At 35.9% G+C, this 24,568-nt stretch overlaps 1 protein-coding gene across 2 annotated transcripts in view; it reads left to right on the top strand.

Moving 5' to 3' along the window:
• The window catches only part of nbas (NBAS subunit of NRZ tethering complex), a 277,731-nt gene that overhangs the window by 58,823 nt on the left and 194,340 nt on the right, over nucleotides 1–24,568 (top strand). For both annotated transcript variants that reach the window (XM_088625619.1, XM_088625618.1), the window contains exons 22-27: nucleotides 8,656–8,742; nucleotides 10,025–10,178; nucleotides 12,472–12,657; nucleotides 13,157–13,330; nucleotides 15,627–15,760; nucleotides 17,367–17,429. In XM_088625619.1, the coding sequence (XP_088481745.1) occupies nucleotides 8,656–8,742; nucleotides 10,025–10,178; nucleotides 12,472–12,657; nucleotides 13,157–13,330; nucleotides 15,627–15,760; nucleotides 17,367–17,429 (798 nt within the window). The remainder of the gene's footprint in view (nucleotides 1–8,655; nucleotides 8,743–10,024; nucleotides 10,179–12,471; nucleotides 12,658–13,156; nucleotides 13,331–15,626; nucleotides 15,761–17,366; nucleotides 17,430–24,568) is intronic.

Here is a 24,568-nt window from a genome sequence, read left to right as displayed (position 1 = left end):
AGGACAAAAACATTTTAGCATAGAAAAGGGAGTTCCAGCTACCAGAAGCACTTAAAATAAAGAAATCTCTAAGGCCTGATGGTGATTTGTACCCATTGTACAAGGGGAAGTGTAATACTATACATAGACCATTAACAATATGCTACATGTTGTCGTTCAAGTCAGCATTAATGCATTAATGCCTATTGATTGGAAAGTTGCTAATGTACTGTAGGTAGTTCCCATCCATAAAAAGGGTAACAAAAATTAACCAAATTTTTATGTGTCTGAAAATTAAAATTAAATTTGAAATATAATTGAGTTTCATTCTTTGTCTTTTGAGGTAGTCTAGCAGTGACCAGCAGAGTTCTGACTCGGAGGATCTCCTCTTTGTCACAGCAGTTAAATCGACATTATATTTACTTAAAGGATACAGTTAATTCTACTACTGAAATAATGTACTGTATAGACAATATATGTCAATTTATGACATAAAACAACATTACCAGTTTTCTAATTGCAGTTTGTACACAGTAATTATTAATTATTGTAGCAGTGTGTAGTGCTAATAAAACTGGTTATTGTATTATTAATGTTAGTTCGTGATAAATCTCTTTTGGAATTGTATCTGCGGTAATGATGTTGAAAAAGGCCAGTTGTTTGTTGCAAGTATAAGACCCACAGATGAGAGCACTAACACTAACAGGTTAATAAACACTTAATTTTAAATTGCCATAGTTCTTGGACCGGATCAGACTTCCAGTGGATCCGGACTGTAAAGGTAAAACCCAGACCGACTCAGACTTCCAGTGGATCCGGACTGTGACAGTAAAACCCGGACCGGCTCAGACTTCCAGTGGATCCGGACTGTAAAGGTAAAACCCGGACCGGCTCAGACTTCCAGTGGATCCGGACTGTGAAGGTAAAGCCCAGACCGGATCAGACTTCCAGTGGATCCGGACTGTGAAGGTAAAACCCAGACCGGATCAGACTTCCAGTGGATCCGGACTGTTAGAGTAAAACCCGGACTGGATCAGGCTTCCAGTGGATCTGTACTGTGAATGTATCAATCAACCAATCAAAGTTTATTTATCAAATGCACAACAATACAGCGTGCAACAATACATAGCGGTGCTGGTAATGAAATGTGTTTTCTGCGAGCTCACTGGGGGAGTGGGTAAAAATCACAAAATTAAAGTTACAAAATAAGGTAACATAATAATAAATCAATAGAAATTGAATAAAATAAACTCAGTATAAATAGAGCTACCATGTGTCCAGGGTTTATGCAGTACATTAATTCCAAGTCGTGCAGTATGCCAAATACAATGAAAAATGTATGTCCATGTAGCCATTACAGGTGATTTGCTGAAGGAACTGCAGCTTGGCTATTTAGCAGTCTTATTGCCTGGAGGTAGAAACTGTTCCGTAATCTGTTAGTGTTTGACTGAATGTTTTGATACCATTTGGATACCGGATGGTAGGAGAGAAAACAGTTTGTGACTTGGATGACTGGGGTCCTTGAGAATGGACCTGGACTTCTTAAGACATCTAGCTGAGTAGATATCCTGGATGTTTGGTATCTCACAGCTGGTGATAAGCTACGCTGACTTCACCACCCTCTGCAGTTCCAATACCAGGCAATGATGCAACCAGTCAGGATACTCTCAATAGTGGATCTGTAGAATTTGGCCTGGATATGTGATGGCATGCCAAACTTCTTTAGCCTGCAGAGAAAGAATAGGGACTGTCGTGCTGTTTCGATCGTGATGTTGGTGTGGTGGGTCCAGATTAAGTCCTCTGTGATGTTAACTCCCAGGAACTTGAAACTGTCGACCCTCTCCACTGAAGTCCCGTTGATGTAAATAGGCGTGTGATCTCCTCCCTGGTGTTTCCAATAGTCCGCAATTATCTCCATAGTCTTACTGATGTTCATCATGCTGCCAGGGTTTCAACCTCCTCCCTCTACACAGACTCTTCACGATCTGTGATTTGGCCGATGACTGTTGTATTGTCCGCAAACGTAATGATAGAGTTTGAGTTATGTCTGGCAACAGAATCATGGGTAAATAAGGAGTAGTGGACAGGGCTAAGCACACAGCCTTAGGGGTCTCCAGTGTTTAGAGTCAGAGTAGGGGATATGTTGGTGCCCACCCTCACCACCTTCGGATGTTTCATCAAGAAGTCCAGGATCCAATTACAAAGGGAGGTGTTCAGTCCCTGGTCCTGGAGCTTGATCCTGAGCTGATCCTGATCCTGAGGTCATGAGCTGTAATCAACAAACAGCATTCTTGTAAAACCGGAAAACCTGGACTGGATCAGACTTCCAATGGATCTAGAATGTGAAAGTAAAACCTGGACTGGATTAGACTTCCAATAGATCCAGACTCTTAAAAAGTAAAACCTGGACTGGATCATACTTCCAGTGGATCCGGACTCTTAGAGTAAAACCCGCAGTAGACTTCCAAGGATCAGTACAGTGTACTCTTATGGCAGCAATTCCAGTCCTTGACACATTTCACAATTCTGGCACAATTTGTAAACAATGATTATATCTTTCTATTCACCTCTTTCTCATAAGCCAAAAATAAACAGAAAAACATCATTTTAACCACTCCATTGATAATGTGATGAAGAAAAGCCAACATTCTAAAAACTATTTTGAGGTTTTAATTATGTGGTCTGGATTTTAATAACTGAATTATGATATTTTTTTACATGCATACCTAACTTCATCTGAAAGCACACCAGGGTGAAGTAGCATGGTAAAGTAGTTAGGAAATTTAAGTCTTTACTGTGCAACCTGGCACTGTTACAGAGTAGTGGAGTAGACTGCCCTGTCTTTCTCCACGGCCGAAACGTGTTTTCTTTCTTCTCTTTTCAGCATGGAATAAACCTATTACTTGTTCAAGAGACACGGTAGTTACTTTGCATTGTTTAAGAGTGCTATTGCAGTGGAAGTGAAAGATTTCCTGAGTCTGATGGTTTTACACCTGGGGGCACAGAGGCATCTTCCAAATGGGAGAAGTGTGAATTTGCAATGGAGGGGGTGAGAGACATACTTCATGATGCTTTTGGCTTTCTGAGTCACCCTGTGTTTATAAAGGATACTTAAGTTGATTTGATTATTATGTTGCCAAACCAAAAAATGGAGCAGTATGTTAAGACACTTTCAATGAATGATTTGTGGGAAAGTGTAAGAATAGTTTTATCTACCTTAAAGTAGCTGAGTTTCCTAAGAAAGAAGAGGCTCTGTTGATAGATAGTGTCACAATATTTGTCCCATTTTAGGTTTTTTCAATGACCAGTCCCAAGTGCTGGTAATGGGGACTTCCCTTCACCACCAATATACAGCATTCATCGGGATGATGCGATGGCAGCCATAGGGTGCCAGTACACTCACCACACTGGGGATTATTAGGAGGCCATGACTGGTAAAGGCTAATGGGAAATTTGGCCAGAAAAATTAGGGGTTACACCCCTACTCTTTCGAGAAATGCCCTGGGATTTTTAATGACCAGAGAGTCAGGACCTCAGTTTTACATCTCATCCGAAGGACAATACCATTTTACAGTATAGTGTCCCCGTCACTATACCGGGGCATTTGAACCCACATACACTGCAGGGTGAGCACCCCTGCTGGCCCCACTAACACCTCTTCCAGCAGCAACCTAAGTTTTTCCCAGGAGGTCTCTCATTCAGGTACTGACCAGGCTCACACTTAGCTTAGCTTCAGTGGGTTGCCAGCTATGAGTTGCTGGGTGATATGGCTGCTGGCTTAAATGGTTAGTACAGAACTGGAAAAGGACTTAAGAATTCAAAAATGTAAACATTGCTTTTGTTTCAGTATTCTGTAACTCAACATCTTATTTGCATCGCAAATGATTTATTTTGTTGTTTGTAAATGAACATATTGGAGGCATTTAAAAATATCACAAGCACTATTTTGAAACTTTGATGATTATTGTGTAGTTCTCTGAATTGTTTAACATCACTTGCAGTTTTAATTCTCTAAACAGCTGTTTTTATTAAAACCACGCATAGCATTAGACCATTACAGAAGTTTAAACAATAACATGTAAAATAGCAGAAAGATTCCTTTGTTTTATATCCCTAGGGCCAAACTATCAAGTTGTCTACTTCTGTCACAATATCTGCTTGAGGGCAAATCCTTTCTACTAAATGTAAATTTCCTTTTCTGACTTTTTCACATTTTTTTAGATTTAAACAAAAAATATTTCCTTACAGTTCCACCTTAAATTAACTCCTTATTCAACCATCTCAGTCAATACATACTGGGGTGGCACAATTCCACAGTGGTAAGTATTGCTGTCTCATTACACTAGGGCCCTTGGTTCAGTTCCAGGTCTGCTATTTGCATGGAGTTTTCATCTTTTGCCCGTGTTTGCAAGGGTTTCCACTGGATGCTCCAGTCTCCTCCCACCATCCAGAAATACTGCACCCTGCCTTGTGTCTATGGCTTCTAGAGACGGGCTTCCGCTCTCTTGCAACCCTGAATTGGATGTAATGGGTAGAAAATTGATACATGGATGGTTAGTACATACTAGGCAAGTCCTTTCTAATTGTTCAAAAGCAATTTCTTCATTAGGTAAAGTTTGCAAATGCATTAACAAATATGTTATAGAGTGCATCATCAGAAGGAAGTTCCCACTTCCCTTTTTTGAGCAAATTTCACTTTTATGTACCTTACTCCTTCAGTTCAGAAACAGTGCTAGAGATATTTATCATCTTTATATTGACAGACCCCAGAAACTGGTTTGAAGGATTTTTCCTTCTTGGTGTAATTTTATTTCCACAATGGGTTATTACCTTCTATGGTGTAACCTTTACATTGTATTGGTGACAGAAACAATGTTATGCTGGTATATCTGACATGGATATACTCCAGAGAAATGTCAAAATTGAAGCTGTGCACTTGGAAATGAAAAGCATATCAGATAGTTCAAACTAGATAGAATTTATTCTGTCTGTGTGCTGTTTCCTTCCATGATACTGGAAGAAAAAAAAAAGTTTGGGTTAGTCATGAGAAATAATAAAAAAATATGGAAGACGGTGTTTTTTCAGTGTAAGATAAACTCATATACATTTCTTATTTATCACTACAGTAATGTTTAAACATACTGTATTAGACTAATTGCATGTGTACAAATTTGTTGTGCAAAAATAATTGCAGTATGTCATTTGACTGAAAAGCTCTTAAACATTTTATTTTTCATTAAAAGTCTGAACAATCCTTTGGGAGTGAATAGGATATTCTTGGTATTAGGCCAAATTACAACTTTAAGGTACATTGTTTTGATATGGCTATGAAAGGTTGAAGTGAAGGGGCTAATTATAAATTTTACATTTATTTATTGGGAAGAAGTTAACAATCCCTAGCTTTTGTAGTCTTATATATGGATTCATCTGACAGTTTCATGGAAAAGCATTGCTCCAAAATTAGTTTGATATATGAAAAATTAGCTAGGTTTTCTGTTCAATTTAAGTTTTGCTTGTAACTATTGTCTAGTGAGAAAATGAAAGTAATGCGGTATATGCTTTTGTTCAGTACCTAATTTTTATCGCAAATCTAAATGACTTTTGCAAAAAAATACAGTAAATATATAATCAGTAAAGAAACACTTGGATGTCAGAATAGTAGGGAGGTGTTAAGCCTAGCAAAAAGTTTTCTATTTTTTTTCTGGAAATAGTACCTAATGCACAATCATTCATCATAATTGTTTTGGGATCCCGTTAATTGGAGATATATCCTATATTTTATTGTTTTTAATTAATTTCATAATGTGGAGAAGAAATTGGTTTCCTTCATATCTGGTTGAGCTCTTTTCATGATCTAAAATATTTGTTAAAAAAATTGAATATGAAAGATTTGAAAGGCTTTTTTGGAGTACATGCTGAAGTGCTTTGCTTGCTGAAATGAGTTATGCCAGGGACAAGCTTCCTGGAAACGTGTTGAAGTAGGCACTTTATTATAGTGCCTGTCGAGTTTCGCACATGTACTCTTCATATTCAAGAGATTTCAAAGCTTTGAGGTTTTTTTTTTTAGCAATATCAAAACAACTCCAGGAATGTACAGTATTTACATAAAAATGATTAATAGTTGCATGTTTGGACCATACGTAATAAAAGACACCAGTGCTACACTCTTTTGTTCTCTGTAAAAATCTCTGTACACAGTGGTTCTAGATTGATAAGATTAGTACGTAATATATGTCATGGATATTTAAAAAAGAAAAATCTAAAACAAATCTATAGTTATGATGTACTGTTTAATATAAATGCATAAAATGTTAAAATTAATGGTTAATAGTAAAATGTAGGTAGTGCTAATTGTTAGAAATCAACAAGTTTACCTTGTTAGACCTCAGTTTCTTGCATCCTTTCTTCATTAGAAAAATGCTTATTAAACCTATAAAACACAACTAAATGGGATAATTTATTTTACTCTTTTTCTCTTGCCATTCAATTAGAAACCACACTTAAAATTATTTTTAAAGGAAGGGATTTAAAGACATAAAAAAAACCTTATGAAATGCAGGAAGCTGCATCATACTATGTCGTACAGCAAGGTCATTTTGTGTTGTAATTGATGAGTGAGGCAAGTTTATACTATTTTATCAGACAATGTTCCACTGACTTTACAAAACAAGAGTTCAGAACCTTTATTCTCTTAATGTAATAAGTAGTCTAAAAATACACTTCCTAATGAAGCCATAACCATTGACTGTATGATCAAATGTGTGATAGATGGAGTGAACTTGAAGAAGCACAATTATGGTGTTTTGCCAGTACAGGGATAAAAATGATTTGCTGAAGTCCTGAGTTATTGTATCTTAGCTGTTGACATACTGTATGTCGATGATTTACTCTTATTTTACATATCATTCAATGTATTCAACCTATATTTACATATTCTAACATAATTTAAAAATGTGGGAGGGACAACATATGACAGCCTCCTACATCTGTGGAATTTATTTGATACGATTTATTTGCAGAACCAGTTGTCAGTTTTATATTTCATTACCCTGTCTAATACACAGAGGTTAGTACACTGCAGCAGAAATTTGTCATGCAGCACCGCTTCTGAGAAAATGGCCCGAGAGTATTCTTGTCTGTACAAGCCACTGAGTGCTAGCTTTATTACATAAAGTTTTTCATGGAAATGCCAGGTCCCATACCATCTGTCTAGTAAAATCAGCTTTACTGTAGACTGGCACTATTAAAACACTACAGAGGCAGCTTCCATTTTTTATTTTAACATGTAACTATATAGAAAACCACTTTTGACTTAAAATGACCAATGAATACATTATTTCTGAACAATAGAGAGACTGAAAAACTGCTTTTGTTAAATAATATAGATGACATGTTACTTTTGTGAAAAGTGTTTTTTTTAATTCAGAATTAATACTCAACATAGCAAAACACTTTTAAAGTTCGTATAAATTAAGATTTCAACTGCATTGTCGAATGAATATTAGCTGCTTTCCCATGGTATTAAGCCATCTGCTGCTGCTATTGATAGGAAATTGTTATACAGTACATAGCCCAGGTCAGCAATTATTAACCCACTCATATGAAATATTTGGGTTAATCAGGAGGATTCTACTACAAGGCCACTGCCTACCACAATAGAACCACAGGGCACATTGGGACCCTCAATTGCATCTTTGTCTTATGTTATGTCTCTTATTAGACTGTACAGGTATAGTACAAGAAATAAAATGCAGATCTTTATGTCACCGTGTCTTACACAAGGTGAAAAAGATAGATGTAGAATTATTTTTTGACAGAGTTAATTTCTTTTATTTATTGCATTTACAGTGTAGTGTGGATTGTGGTAGATTCCCCAAAGGCAGTTCCTATAATAGAAAAGGCCTGGAACCACTTGCCCAGAACAGGCATGATTTATCTCTTAGAAATGGGTGGGATTAAGTTCTGTTGGTGTCCAGTGTTTCTTCAGCTGCTGAATTAAGTACAGAAAACTTGTATTGTTGAAATGTAAATGTTTGATAAAAGTTATCCATTTGTCAAACCATGAATGAGTTAGTTATTTAGTTTATACTTGTGAATGACAGTATTTGACATATTTTTGTTTACCTAATGCTTATTGTATCATTCAGATTTCTAGTACTTTCTCATAATAATAAATGTTTCCCATCTTTGACTAAGAGTCAAAAACGTACGGAAATAAGTTTAACTGCTAAGGAAATGTAAAGTATACTAGAGTGTTTCATGCTTGGTAGAGACACAACCACCTGGCATTATTGATTTGTAGCTTGACCTTTTAACCTTCCTAAAGGCAATGTGACAATCACATTGTTACCCTGTTAGGGCAGTCTAAGATGGACAGTGATCAGCTAATCTTCCACTAGAGGCTGTCAAAAGCCTTTGTAATTGGTACTGGATGGTAATTAGTAAATTCATTAGATTATTCATGGTGATTAATTTCACATTGTCACGTTGGGGGGGGTCAATTAGTCGAATGTTTGGGAGAAACCAGAGTATTTGCTTCAACATGGCTGGGTAACTTGTTCCAGCAAAACCCTCAGAGTCATAGTGTTAAAAAGTGCCTCTTGTTCTCCACCTCTCACTTGTATCTTCTGCTTCATTACTTATTGGAATTTTGTATTTTTTGCATTCTTCCTTTAGAATTAGTGATGATGGTAATCTCATGCTAATACCATGGAAGGAACAAAGACACAGAGAACGAGACTGGTGCGAGGAACCTAAATGCAGGTAATTTCTTTGTAATGGATTAATAGTGAATGTTGAAAGAAAGGTTGCTAACATTGTATTGTTTCTATTTTGTGGGAATAATTTGAGGCATTAGAACAGGGGACGGCAGCCATTATAGTCATTTATATTGATTCATAATAACAAAATAACAGTGTTATTGCAGCATGATTTTACTCTGTTGCTCAGATTCACGGTCTGTAGGCTCTTATTCTTTGTGCTCTTTTAAGAGCTATCAGTGAATTGGGTCTCAATCTCTGTCTTCTGTTCTCCAATCTCGCACTTACAGTGTACACATGCAGACCTGGGCAGTAGTAATGCTGTAAAATTATGTAACTCAATACAAGAAGTTCCAGTTGATATGCATCGAAAATATGTAACAGAATGTACTGTTATATCACTAGGACAAACCAAATAAGTTTCCACTGTATTTTATTTCACAATAATACAAGGGGTTAGAAAAGACAAAAATAAAGTAGAACTGCAAGCATCGATTTTTAGTAGCCAGGCCAGCATATTCCTTTTATTGTATTTGATCTTTGTGAAAGTGAAAAGGTCATACACAACAACATTTTTGATGGAGAACATATGTGTTCCATTGTAATCGTTACTGTATCTTCACTTTCTAAGGAATTAAAAGATATTGTGTGTGAATTTTAGGATAGATCAGAGGCCACAGACAAGGTCATTTGTTTTTAGAGCACATAAGGGATTCTTACTGTGTGTCATAGTTATTGTGATTCTCATTATGGAAATTTAAGATAATTTTTAATTTGACCAGAAGGATGTCAAACAACTTATATGGCTTCCAAATGATGTGATCAATCATCTTTATTTGGTTGTAGAATTCCATTAGGCTAATGAGTATTCAGGAACCTACTGCTTTCTAGTGGAGATATATGTTGCAACATATGCAAACATATGTTGCATATATGTTAAACAAGCTGTTACTTTATTTTAAAGTAACAGCTTGTTTGGAACGGTTTAGACAGTGAACATGTCCTAGTCCTTGTTCTGTTTGCCCAGAGTGTTGTTAGTTCATCAAAAGCTCAAATTTAATACACTCATTAGAATGGAAAGAAAAAAAAAACAGTGTTTTTACATTACAGATACATAAACAAAGGAAACCAGTAGAAATACAGTCTACTGATATATGGATGCTACATTGTTTGAACCAGAATATGAAATGTAAAAAGTTTTTACAATATGTCACTGCTCTTAGCTATGGTGAATTACATCTGATTTTGTACTTGTGGAATGGTTAATGTGAATTTGTTATCTTCAGGATTATTTTGGAACCAAATCCTCTTGATGATGCTGAATTTCTGTATGAAGAGCAGCCTGAACTACAAAAGTTCAGAAATGCTGAACCCTCAATGCAGCTCCTTACCGACTGGTACCTAAATCGGGCTCAAGAAATTGAAAGTTTTTCTAGACAGGTGAGGAATAAGTATTGTATAACCTAATTTAACTTAATGAAAAAACATACATAAAATAGGTTATTAACCTGTGACATGAACATAACAGAATGTTTGAATGGTTGAATATTTGTTTCCCATCTTGTCTATTCAGTTTAAAATCCTTTAATTCATAGAATTATCTGCACTTAAGAATTATAGTTAGACATGCATTATGTTTCTAAAAATCCATAGCTTTATTTAATTCTAAACATTATTGTAAATGTTTGTGTTCCGTGGTAAACAAAACTCTTAGGGTGCCTAAGCAGGTGTGATGAGCCTGGTCAGTACCTGGATGGGAGACCTCCTGGGAAAAACTAAGGTTGCTGCTGGAAGAGGTGTTAGTGGAGCCAGCAGGGGGCGCTCACCCTTAGGTCTATGTGGGTCCTAATGCCCCAGTATAGCGACAGAGACACTATACTGTAAACAGGCACCTTCCTTCGGATGAGACGTAAAACCGAGGTCCTGACTCTCTGTGGTCATTAAAAATCCCAGGGTGTTTCTCGAAAAGAGTAGGGGTGTAACCCCGGCATCCTGGCCAAATTTCCCATTGGCCCTTACCAATCATGGCCTCCTAATAATCCCCATCTATGAATTGGCTTCATTACTCTGCTCTCCTCCCCACTGATAGCTGTGTGGTGAGCGTTCTGGCGCACTCTGGCTGCCGTCGCATCACCCAGGTGGGTGCTGCACATTGGTGGTGGTGGAGGGGAGTCCCCATTACCTGTAAAGCGCTTTGAGTGGAGTGTCCAGAAAAGCGCTATATAAGTGTAAGCAATTATTATAATTATTATTATAAATATTTCAAAAGTCAATATAGCAGGAGATATACAGCTCTGATTGTGCAAGGACTTCAGGATTAAATTTGAGTTTAATCAAAAGCAATTAGTGTTTTTATGTATGGTGTGTAGCAATTGTGAATTAAGAATTTAACAGGAAACTATTAGTGATGACATAATGGTTCAAGCTGTTTTTTTTAATTAACAGGTATGGCACACCTGTAACAGTATCTTTAAATTAGGCCGGTGTCAAAAAAACAGATCTCTTTGAGCTCTAAATACACTTCTTCTATGAAAATTCCTCACTGTAAACCAAGTCAGTTAAGCTCCTTACCAGAATTACACAAGAATAGTCTTTCTCTGCTCCATTCTCCCTCTGGCGCATAACTAAATTGGGAATTCCAGTGAGCGGAGGTTTAAAATGTCACCTGACCATTTGTCTTTGTCCCATTGGTTAGGTGACTGAGGATGGCAGGTCATACCCATTGCTTTCTGGGGAATGTGGTCTGGTTAGAAGTCTCCATCATGCTTTCTGATCCTTAGAAATATGGCATATATATTCCAAATCATAATGTATATAAAACCATAGCAGACTAAATCTGAAAGACTTAAGAAGAATTTTTGAGGTGCTCTACCCTCCCTGTTCCAGACCTTAAGTGCATTGAAATTTTGTAGGGTAAACCTTAAAAGCAAATTAGAAAGAAAATTACTCTTACCATCACAACTGGGCAAGATGGGTAAAACTGAATGTACAACAGCAGGTGCCAATACACAGTTCATGTTGTGTAGTAAGGTTTCTGTCAATTTGATCAGAATATTGTACTAACAAATTGTGAGGGAGCTTGCCATAAAATTATTATGGCAAATTATATCATCTGTTGGGTTTTAAAAATTACAGATTCATATTTGCTTTCTTATTTGTAGTTAATTGAGGGTACAAAAAACCCCCCAAAACATTTTGTCATAATGTTCTCATATTTTATTCATATCAGTATTTTCCTTAAATGTACATAATATCAGTGTGAATAAAACTGATTTGTACTAAAATGACAGTAGGGCAAAGACATTTTCTTCAGTGGTAATGTAAAAACTGGCAACATCTCAAGAAAAACAAGTGAAGACTAAAGCAGTTAGGAAAGATAATATAATTCCTGCCTGATTAAATGTATGTGCATTTACATCTGTATTCTTTGACAGAGCCCTTAACTTTTTCTGAGGAGAGCACGCGATGCACTGTTTGAGATCAATAAAAGTTTTTCGGCTGAATACTTCATTGTTCAAGCTATTGCCTGCAGTATTTTCGTGCACTTATTTTAATGTGCATCACTGTTGAATCTTGTAGCTAGTAACAGATGCAATTCGGAGAATGAGAGCTATTGTAAAATACCATAACTTGCAAAGTTAGTGTTGAGAGCTTCACTCCGTACAAAGATAATTATTATACAAGCACGTCTAGGGCCTTATATGGATTCGTTTCATCTGTCTTCTTTTTCTAGGTGGATTGTGCCTTGTCCTTGGTGCGGCTGGGAAAAGAGAGAAACATTCCTGGCCTTGAGCTTCTCTGTGATGATTTGGTTACCTTAGAGACTCTGGTATATGAGACTGCATGTGACCTGACCTTGACGCTGAAGGATCTACAACAGATGAAAGACATTGAAAAATTGAAGCTTTTAATGAAAACAGTATGTTCTATGATCCATGCTTTGAATTAATTTCAGCTAACTAGTGTTTAGAAAACAATATAAATAACAGCTTAAATAAAGCATGATCTTATCCTCTTTAGTTAAGAAAAATACATGCATTTGTTATTTTTAGAGACTTGTTCAGTTTAAAGCTTATGTTTGCTTTGGTTCAATTAATTAATGTATTCCCTGGTTGCAAAGACAAAAACAAATGTATGCATCTCTATATGTAACCTGCAACCTTAAAGCAGTGAAAATATCTTTAAAGACCTTAAAGGTGGGATTGAAAAGGTATTTAAAAAAAAAGAACTAAAAAAATTACCCTTCTTTAAATAATTTAACTCCCTGTGCAATGTCTTGACAGAGACATGCTCTGAATGTATACTTTTCTTGAAACTATCATTTTCTTTAAGTATGATACCTGAGTCATTGAATCCAATTCTAGATAAAAACTAAGACCAATTGTCTATTTACAAATCACCCTGTTTGTTACTTCCAGTCGTCCGAACAAAAGTATGTGAAGAATGCGTACCAATGGATGGTCCCTTTCCTCCATCGATGTGAAAACCAGAAAGCAGACTCTGCCAACGAACTGCTGAAAGAGTTCTTAGTCTCTCTTTCTAGAGAAGACCTTACCTTTCCCTTGAAGATATTTCAACATTCTAAACCTGATGTAAGTTATCCTTTGTTGGTTTTGCTTTTTTAACAAGCTGTACAAATTATAAACAAGAACATAAAAAAAGTCTTAAAAATTGTTTGGTTCCAGTCTCATACTGGCTTTCTTGCATGCCCAGCACTCTTTTTTTCCATCCTAACAAAAATCTTTTCACACATTACTAATAAGCTTTATACTGTTGCAGTTCCCACCATGATTTTGCCTGAATAACAATTTATGGACCCCAGGGTTTTGATGAGTGCAGGACAGAAAACTACTAAAACACTCCATAACTCTTCAGCTAGAGCTGTTGGCTGTGTTTTGTATGTGTTTAAAAATATACATTTCAAATTTAAGGTTTGTGCGGAGCCCTTGGAAATTTTGCAATCTGTGACACACATAATGAATGCATAACCAAGTAGTAATTTTCTTTTGGTGTAACAGTTTTATTCATATAGGAAATGACTGTTTACCTTATAGAATGTTTATAATTTTTGGGAACATTGGTCACAGTTGTAGCCGAAAATGCAGGAATGATCTGGGTTAATATAATTGAATTAGAAACCATTGTGCTGGACATGCGCTGTGCATTATGATGCACATTATTAGTTAACAGCCATGTCTGCTTAAAGTTAACTATAAATGTAACTTGGGTGCTTTGTAAGATGGGTACCATATAAGATACTTTTTTAGAATTTAAAGTCATGGGAAGTTCAGACAGGTTTGGAGTATTGAACTCATAAATCGAGAGCTAGGTGTATCTGATACTTACAATGCGTAATAGACATGGGATACTTGCGTTACACACATAAGTAAATTACAAGAATTCAAGAATATTCAAGAACATAATTTAATAAATTCCTCTCAACATATTGAATGGATTTTCCCCTTACATTCTGTACATTTGGTCAGTTGTGATAAAGTTTCTAATTAAAATAAGAATATGCTCCATTCTTGTGTAAAAAATGAAACAACAATAGAACAAGGGAGTTTTTTTCACCACATTTTGACTACATATGTTGAATTATGTATCTCAGTATTCAAGACTTATCCCGGAAAATTTTATTAGTAGTATTTTGATCACTGAGTGACTGGACGCAATGGATTTGTAATATTAGAATTGTGGCTGCCACCAAGGAATTTCACACTTGGGCTATGATTCAGACATTATAGGTTTCCTTAAATCTAACTTGTACTTTAGTATTGCTACAGTGATGATAAAATGCACAAGTAATGGTAATGCTAGATCTCTAGATATGCTGAATGTCTTCCTCTTAATTTGTTTTAACAACTTTTCAGCATTTTTATATATCCTTCTACTATTTCATGAAAAGATCTACACTTTACAGTTTGTTCCTTGCCTCACAGCCCCAAATTGCACATCTGTTTCTTTGTATGTGCAATTCGAGAGTTATTGTAAATCCCTTTTAAAAGGTTTTATTTTAATGAATGATATTGAAGAAGAGATAGTTCTATCAGCTGTGTAACACCGATGTAACTGCTGAGGCTCATTAAAAGGCTGTCAGTGGGTGACAAGTAAGTATTTTATCAAAAATATTTGTCAAACCAGGAATCTTTGTTGAAAACCTACATTTAATAAATGTAAACAAAAAATAAAACTGCTAAAAGGTAATGTTATTATAAGTGAAGTGGTTAGATATGTGATTTACAAGTAATGTTCGGAAGTGTTTCAAAACATTAACAATTAAGGTAAATACCATGTTTGTCCCACAAAGAAAAAAGTGAGTTTCACATATTTACACTAGTACACAAAAGAGAACACACTCGAAAAGGACAGTGAAACCATGTTTTGTTTAGAAATATATATAGTGCATGTTGGGGAATTGCATTTGCTGGAGACTTTGTTTTATATGAGATTTGATTTTCTTAGTAAATAACTTTAAAATATTTTTGTCTTAAAATAACATGCATATAATAAGAATGCATTTATTATTTTTGTGTTGTTCAATCCTGTTTTAGAATTCTGTATTAATGTGGATACTTGAGTACCAAAAAAGGTCATTGTTCATTGATACATTGAAATATACATGATTGGTAAAAAAACTTGGTTAACTGCCTCAGCTTTATAATCAGCATAAATTAAAAAATCATATTAGCACATTTTCTTAATAACCAAACTGAATGCACATAATGTCATATTGAAAATGTCCATGCTGATGCTAATTAATGATCATTGTTTGAAAATCCCTTCTATGACTTGTGGTCTAACCTAGATTATATATACCATTGTTATGCTTGAAGGCATGTTTAACTTTGAATAATGAGGTGATATGTTATGCACTCTTCTTTACAGTGCCAACAGAAAATTATTGGAGACCATGACCAGTTAATGTCAATAGCCCTCGAATGTGTTTATAGCTGTGAACGAGATGATCAGCTACCTCTCTGTTATGATGTCTTAGAATGCCTTCCACAGAGAGGCTATGGGTAAGTATATTACCCATACAGTTACAGTTATTAACCATTTCTAATATCCGTTTTGGATTCTTCCTCCTTACAAGGCTTTTCTGTATTTTAAAAGACAACCTTTCACCGCGCTTTCCAGAAAATGTGAGGGAAGGTGGAGCTCTTCTATATTATTGTAGTCGTTTTTAAACTTTTCTGATATACCTCTACCTCTTTTTTGGTAATCAACTGTTAATAATATTAAATTTCCCCAAAATGAAAACAAAACCTGGAAAAACAATGGAACATTTCACCCCATCCTGCTTTCACTGGTATTCCCTTCCAGGTTTCCACTGTCCATCCAATCATTTTCTTTATGCTTTATACAATAAAGGGTTGCAGATTAACTTACCAGTATATTTTTGGACTGTGGGAGGAAAGCGGAGCACTTGGAGGAAACTGAGAAACATGAACATGAGGAGAATATATAAACTTCATCCAGATAGGACCCCGAAAATTGAACCTAGGACCCAAGTGCTATGAGGCAGCCCTCACAGCCTTCCTCACTAACAACATTTGGAGAAGCTTTATGTTTTAATGATTATATTAAGAATAAAAAGTGAGAACAAGGGTGTGGACAGTGAAGTAAACCTATTTACAAAACATCTACAGTACCTTGCCAAAACAGGCGTAAAAAGACTTGCTCATAGTGCCCCATCATTGGTGCTACACAAGGATTGCGGGCCAAATTTCACATTGTAGAACGTACATTTTTTAAATAAAACCGGGGTTGTTTAATTTGAACAAATGTTACCCTTGAAGATGGTACAATGGCACCCATAGAATACCCACTAGAGCTGCTGCCTCATAGCTCTTGGGTCCTGGATACTGTTCCAGTCTGGGGTGCCTTCTCCGTGGAATTTGGATGTTCTTCCTGTATCCACATAGCTTCTCTCCAGGAGCTTGAACGTCTTTGCACTTCCCAGTGAAATATTGTCTAGGTTAAGTAATATTTCTTAATTGTCCTTGTGGGTTTGTATTTGTGGTGTAGTTGTGTACTGGGCACCCTATGCTTCTAGGACAGGGTTCAAGTTGCATCAGGTCTGAAAAACAGTTTTCTGATTATGGATAATTGGATGGTCTGGGACATCAGATTGAACTATATTGAATTTTACATTTTGTGATTAACTAAGCGGCAGATATGACAGTGCAACCAAGTATTTTTTTACAAGCAGAAATACATAGAGAGTATGTATCAGAAAAAGAAGTCAGCCTTTTCTGTTGATTTCGTAGTAAGGCACAACCGTGTTGGCAGTGATTTTATGATTGACTTATGCACCCTAAAGCTTTTGAAGAAAATGTTTTGTGGTTGCAAAGTTATTTTTTAACTGACACTTTAATTTGGTCAGGGACAGCAGCCACATTATAGCTCAAATGAAAGCTGTACATTGAAGTTTCATTATAAAAATACCCCCCCGTTAAATTAGTGTGGGAGAAACATATTCCAGATGAACTTTCCAAAGGAAAAAAAAAAGATCAACAATTAATAAACACAATTAACCAGTATGAATAAGTTACTTGTTATAGCCTACTGTTCATATTTTCTCTGTAATCCACTGCCACGGAATAATTATTTTTTTCCTCATAGATCTGAAACAAACCTGACCAAAATACTCCATGACAAGGTGGATCACCTGGAGAAACACCTTAGGTATGTTATCAAAATGTAAATATGATCAAATTGTAAGAATTATTTGACGAAACTTATAAAAAAAGTCTGGCATTTTTTTCTTTCTGTTATCTAGTGAAGTCCTGTGTTACTTTCATCTGGTGTTTAAGATGTATTCTTTGTTTTTGGATGACATTACTTGATTTATATAAACAGTTGCTTATTAGTGACCTGGAGGTGGTTTCTTCACATTTGTGGTTTTAAAGATAGTTCTTCTCTTTATTTGTTGAAAACATGCAGATATTGGTTCAAAGTTATCTCTTAACAAGTTAAACCAGCTTGTTTGCTTAATAGGACTAATTTAACACTATGTCACCATATGTTGCTTCAATGAGACCTAGAAAATGTACACAGCAGGTTACATTTAACAATTTTTCCTTATCATGCCTACAGTGCAGCAAATAGTCTCATCTATGGATTAGGTGTTTGGATGCCAAGATTTCATATCACCTTGAATGTAATTATGAAAGGTATCACACCCACTAAACCACTTTTCTGTCTTTTACAAGTAGAGGTCAAATCACACTAATTCTTTGTTTGCATAACAAAGAACTTGTTGGTCGCCTTTAAACTGGAACTTGACCTTATAATGGCAATGATGTCAGTGTTGAATGTATTCAAATCCACTGGGCTAAGAGGTCTTGTTCCTTTATTTGCAATGAAACATCCTCAAACTGCATGTAAAGTACTGTTAAAACCATTTTTGATATGTTCATTAGTGTTTTTACACCTCTGAAGAGGCATCTGTCTTCCTCTATATAAGGAAGGAGTAAATTGTAGTGCTTTCTGACTTAAGAAAGCTGCACAACTGCCTGACACATCAGTGTAGGGTACAAACTTATTAAATATGTTGATTTTATTCTAATTATTGCAGTTGTATGAAAATAATACATATAGAAACTGAGAGGTAGTGGCTTTTCTTCAGCATGTTCCCTGGATAGCTCATATTTTTGAACATCTTTGAACAGCTGTTTCCTATTTAAAGATGTATTACATATATTGCAGATCTTGTAAGTTGTGATAGCAATCAGATTTGCCCTAGGGTTCTGGTGCCTGTCTTTAAAAAAACTGGTTTTAGTTTCTTTTGACATTTAGGAAGCTGTGCAGTTGGGAAGAGTTCATATTGCCTGTACATAGTTAATCAAGTTTTTCATTTTTGGGAAATGTACGCAGTAAACCTGTACAACTAAATGTATTGTTACAGCTAGATGGGAGGTGATCAACATCTAGCTATTGTCAACATTTGCAGTACATGGGAGCATCAAAGCAAGAAAGGTACTATGGTATTTGCTGTCATTGTATTGGTTCTGAGACACATTGAACAAATGAACTATCTGGTTTATTTTAGTTAAATTCTTGGTAAATCTAACAAACAAGATTAAAGACAGGTGACAGGAGAGATGAAGAGAAAGAGAGGAAGACAGAGAGGAGAGAGAACAGACAGAAAGACCCTCCAGGCAGGAGGTCCTTGTTTGGATCATATTTGTTTAGGTCATATTCTGTTTGGATTAGAAGGCAGAATTGTATCTCTTTTGTGCTTGTTAGGTGTTAAATAGGATTGGAATACTTGGCAGCAGTTTAGGGTTTTTCTAGGTGGCCAGGACATAGTCTCTGGGATGTCTAATAGTGTAACTTGTATGTTGTATTTTGTATTGTGTGTTCTTAGTGTGTGTTATTGCCATTATTAATAATTATTTGTTTAACCCCTTGTGCCTGATCTATTATTTTTGCCAAAGCCGTACCAGAAAACAATCAAGTGCTTCTGATTATACCGAACTTTCAGGTATATTCTTGGGAATGTCTTTACAATTAGAAGGTTATGATTATTATTTTAATTATTGATTATCCCACTCACTCTATTTTCTGTATTTCTCTGTTTTCTTAATGCCCTATTTGTAACAGTATATACCTATGAGATGGTGGGGCTGGGGTTGCCATTTGCAGTTCATATTCTGTTTAAGGCTTCAGAAAATATAAATAATGGCTATGGTTTGAGCGGTGGGGTTGCTTAACTGCAGGTGAACTTGATTGATCAAAATGGGTTTTCTGGAAAATTACTTTGCTTGATTAACATCAACACACAGAATACAGAATGAAAAGAAAAAAACAGAAAAGGAGGAAGAAAGGGAGAGAAGCTAGGGAGAAGATATAGAGAGAAGAATGAACAACTCCATCTCATCCTCTTCTTCTTACTTTGTGTAATGCAAGAGAACCTTGTTCTGTCTTTGGAGACCAGTTACTAGCTATTTAGTTGAGCCTTATTTTATAGGGCCTGCTGTTCTATTCATTTTAGGAAGTTAAGATTTCCTATATTGTGGAATCCTCAGACTAAAACATTCTCTCCTACATTGGCGATGCATTTTTAGAATAGAGAGACTGATTCGCATTCACTTTGGGCATCTATATTGTAGGAAGGGAGATGTCTGTCATATTCCTTCATACAGATGCAGCCATTCAAAATGGGTGGGGTATTTCGCGGTATACCCCGGTGGGCGTGTCGCATCAAAATGCAGTATCGCGCGGTGTATCGCGTCATTTGACGTCATGCCGGAAAGTATCCGGAATCACCTTGTAAAACCGCCAGGAGGAGCCAATAAAGCTTAACCTCTCATGTACAGCATTTGAGCTTTTAAATTTAAACTGTGTATTACAGCATGTTAATCATCAGTCATTAAAAAATTGGTATATTTTATGAAAGCAAGATTGCTCAGTTGGACAAAAGTACACAACCTACCTTTATCAGAAATATTTATGCATCAAAGCCTTATAATTATTTAAACTGCGACACTTATCATTAAACCAGAGCTCAAAATATCACAAGGATCCTCAAGAGCAAATCAAAGACTATTAAAAGATACTTGTATCAGATACATGAGAATCCAGGCTTTTTTTATCAACGCTTTCTTTTCCGTATACCAGATATTATGGAACCACTTCAGAAGGGTGTCAGCCAGTCAGATTCCAGGAATCGGTACTTTAAGGAAAAAATACACACCGATATTCCATTTCTCCCTAAACATTTTAAGCATTGAAGTGTTTAACTAACGTGGAATAGTGTGTAAAAAAGTGGTAGTTTTAAGCTTTTCTGCTAATTTAATATGGAATCGCGTATCTAAAGAAATTAATAATGATATGATTATATTCGTGTACTGTGACAGGGCTGTGTAGGGCTGTTTCGCCTCACAATGAGACAAATGCAACATAAATTGGGCTGTGTAGTCTTTTAAGTATCTTAATAAACTTTCAGCATAGTTTTCTCCCCGTTTAGATTTATTTTTCTTGGGATCTTGGGATCAAACGTGGAAAGATTAGATTGTAATCGTTATTATTTTTTTAATTCATTTTAGAAAAGTGTAATCTATACTAAAAAGCTGTACACCACCTGCTATAAAGATACATGTTGTAATACTTTCGGGCTCGGATAGGACAGACACGAGAACTCAGACATGTGGAGTTAAAGCAAGTTAAAGCCTTGATTTTATATATCACCTTTAAAACTGGCATCTCAAAGCAATACAGATTACAAAGTCAATACCCAACACTGATTGTACCCATCTGTCATGCTAATAAAGCACCTAGAATTGAATTGAATTGAGTGAGAGAGGGGGGGGGCAGGGCGAGCGAGAGAGCACAGCCAGGACAGGCAAATAAGATACACTCCACAGACATTCACAACAGCGACATATCATAAGAAAACATTTGCACATATTGTTAAATTATTACTTGTTTTTCAGGAAGTTAAAAAAACACTTGAATTACTTATCCAGTCTCTCAAAATAAAATTATTTTTCAAGCAATGCAACTAACGTCGGGCAACGTGTTTTTTTTTAATCCAACATTGACAGCCACATCTTAAATCTTGTCAGTCAATTCTTTTTTCTCTATTTGGATGGTGGCGATTCAAACAGCTTGGAATAACAAGTGGTCTCAAAGTCACCGAGCTCACAAAGCTTCAACAACAGATGACAATTTCCTTAGTCCTTCCTTAGTCTTCCTGAAATTGTCAGATTATGAGTGAATAAAAGCATTTGATTAAAAACACGTTTGCGTTTGTTTGGGAGCTATATTATGTATTTTTCATATGTAAGATATAATGATGTGTTCCTGCTTACACTTCGCACGACTTTAAAAGCTAGAAAAACAGGTTTCGATTCACATTTTCTGGCGAGCCTTGTTTTGTCAAAGGAAAATTCTATTCTACTCTGAGAATGTAGGGGGAGGAAGAATGCCCGTGGTCTTTTCACTTACTGCAATATTATGGACACTCAATTGACTTTAAAAAAAAATTTTTTTTTTTTGACAGCTAGTACAGCACCCCACCGCGCCCACGCGCCAGCATTATATTCTCATGTACGGGTAGAATGTGTTCATTGTCTTCCAATGAAAGAAGGGTTCCTTTAGACATAAGAAGCTTGCCACGCCCGGACTGTTACACCAACGCATAAGCATGTTAAAGCGATTTCATTGAGGAGCCTAGCTTTCTTAACTAGTAAGTACTGTACTTACTGGGTCTTGTAGGGGGGAGGTGTCTTTCGCTGGAAATCTTGCCACCTTCTACTTTGAAAATACCTGTGAAACCGGTTCAATTCGTCACAGCCAGCACTCCCGCAGAGAGGGGGGTTGTACTTGCAGTGCATCGGTATAGATGGGAAAGCCAGAGCTGAGTCAAGTCTAGCCATGTGTGATTCTAGTCTCACAGAGCTTCAACAGCAGATGACAACTTGTGAGTTTGATTAAGAATGAATAAAAGCATTTCATTAATAACGCGTTTGCGTTTGTCTGGGTGCTGACAAAGTAAAAAACAATTACTTTTTGACAATGAAGAACTGTGTGTGTGTGTCTCTCTCTCTGCTGGCGTTTGTAATAATTTTTATTTTTAAATACATTTTAGCAAAGTAATGTACCATAAAAGTATTGTGAGACATATTTGGGTTAACATGTTCAGTGTTCAGTGTGTGGTAATTTGTTTTATAAGTTTTGTAAGTTTTATTTAAAATCTGACCCAGGGAAAAGTGTGGTGTGGACGGGTGAGGAGAGAATGCAGGCTCGCGCTGTGTCCGTTATTCTTTTTGTCTTTTTGAGCCAGTGAAAGCTCTGTTGTCCTTCACATGAATGCCTGAATCATTGTACCAAACCCAGGATTTTACAGTATTTTTTCTTTAAAATAACAATAACAGCAACATACAGTTTACATATATGTTGATGTTCCAAAATTAATATAGTTTATGACCTTTATGACCTTTGTTATGCTCTTCGTTAATGTCTAAGCCGGAACACATCATTATATCTCATTTTGTATTTCTTTAAAAAAAAAAAAAAATCGTTTGCCCAGCCTAACAGTATTGTTGTTATTGTTTTTATCCTGTAAAGCGCTTTGAGGAGCCACCTTTAAAGGCGCCATATACAATAAAGTTCATTATTATTACTATTGTTAATTTGCTGGACAGAGAGGTGAACATTATTACGCAGAAGAGAAAGATAGCGATTTACGTTGCATTGTGCATTGTGCTTCTGTAATACAGTTTTAAATAATTAAAAGTCTAAATCAGCTTTATTTATGGGTTTTAAATAAAGGTGATTTAAACGCGATTTAAATCAGTATAAATGTTTATATTGTAACGCATAGGTGACTATTCATGTTGTGATATTTAGAAATATAGATTTGTTTGGTGCGAGTGAAGTTTTATTTAATCTCTGACCCAGGGAAACGTTTTATTTTTTCAAAGAAATGTTTGTGAAAAAAAAAAGTCATGGCTTCGGCTGGATTCGAATACGCAACGTGTGATGTAGGAGTCAGGAACCTAACCCACAGCGCCACTGGCAAGGTCACATGAGGAGTGTTGAAAAAGCCCTACAAACATTATCAACAGACATCGTACAGCGTGTACTATTCTTGTGTTGCGGTACATGAATATAATTATATTGTTATTAATTTCTTTAGATACACGATTCCATATTATATTCCCTTTTAAACAAATTCTAAAAGTATGCTTGTTGACTCCGGTGTCACGTTAGTTAAAGATTTTGATGCTTAAAATGTTTAGGGAGAAATGGAATACTGGTTTGTATTTTTTCTTTAAAGTACCGAGACCAACCATATACTGTGTGTTTGTTCCAAAATTATTATTGTTTATGGCCTTAACACGCGTTACAGTATGCTCCTATTCTTTTTATGCTCAGCTACTAAGATTTCCCTTCAGTGGTAAAATTCCATATAAATATTCAATATTAAAACGGGCACAGTAAAGACATTTAAATCTTTCTACGACCGACCAACGGACCACGAGTGCCCCTGTGGTCAACCAATCACGTACCGCGGTATTTTGCGCGAGGCTGTAGCCAATTACCTCTGGTACGTGTCTGTACCGCGCACTTTGAATGGCTGCATCTGTAAATGCATTTAGGCCTTTCTGAGTTTCTCAGTCTGTAGAATGAAGGCCACTGAAATGCATACATTTGTATATACAGAACGTTTTAGAGGGAACTGTGCTATTTAGTGTTATTTGATCTTTAATAAATATTGGTTTGTCTTGTCCAAGTTTGTCTCCGATTTATTACCGTCTTTCCAGAACTGCTAGAGAATAAAAAAGAACACATCTGCCATATCTCAGGTGCCTCAAATTGTTTCCTATTGCTTGGTACATTTTTATTTTCTAACAATATGAATATGCTGAACCCCTCATAGTTTTTGATTCACTATTTTTTTACTGACTTGTGATTATAAATTATGATTAATGTACAGCACATATCTTATTTAATGCCTGATTTGTAATTCTGCCTTGTCCCTTATGTATTTTGAATTGAACTGCATAGAAATGTGTTTGTTTTTATATAAAGTGCCCTAAATAAACATTAATAATTACCTAAATAAGTACATGAATTTTACATAGAACACCATCTGGTTCCCATAACAGATTATGTTACTGTATGAAAACATCTGTAAAATGTGAGCAGGTTTTGATGAGGCTTAGGTAAAAGTCATTAGAAACTCCAGATCCCTAGGAAAGAAGCACAACACACCATATGGTTTATAGATCATGGAAAAAGGTCAAGAGAGACTTGTTTGTATTCTGTGTGTTGCTGTCTTAAAACAACTGCAGTTGTTTGGAACAGCATATACT

Source organism: Lepisosteus platostomus, chromosome 3, assembly GCF_059453375.1.
Source record: "Lepisosteus platostomus isolate fLepPlt1 chromosome 3, fLepPlt1.hap1, whole genome shotgun sequence".
Lineage (NCBI taxonomy): Eukaryota > Metazoa > Chordata > Actinopteri > Semionotiformes > Lepisosteidae > Lepisosteus > Lepisosteus platostomus.
Note: the sequence above shows the minus strand (reverse complement) of the source record. Positions and strands in the feature narration are given on the sequence as shown.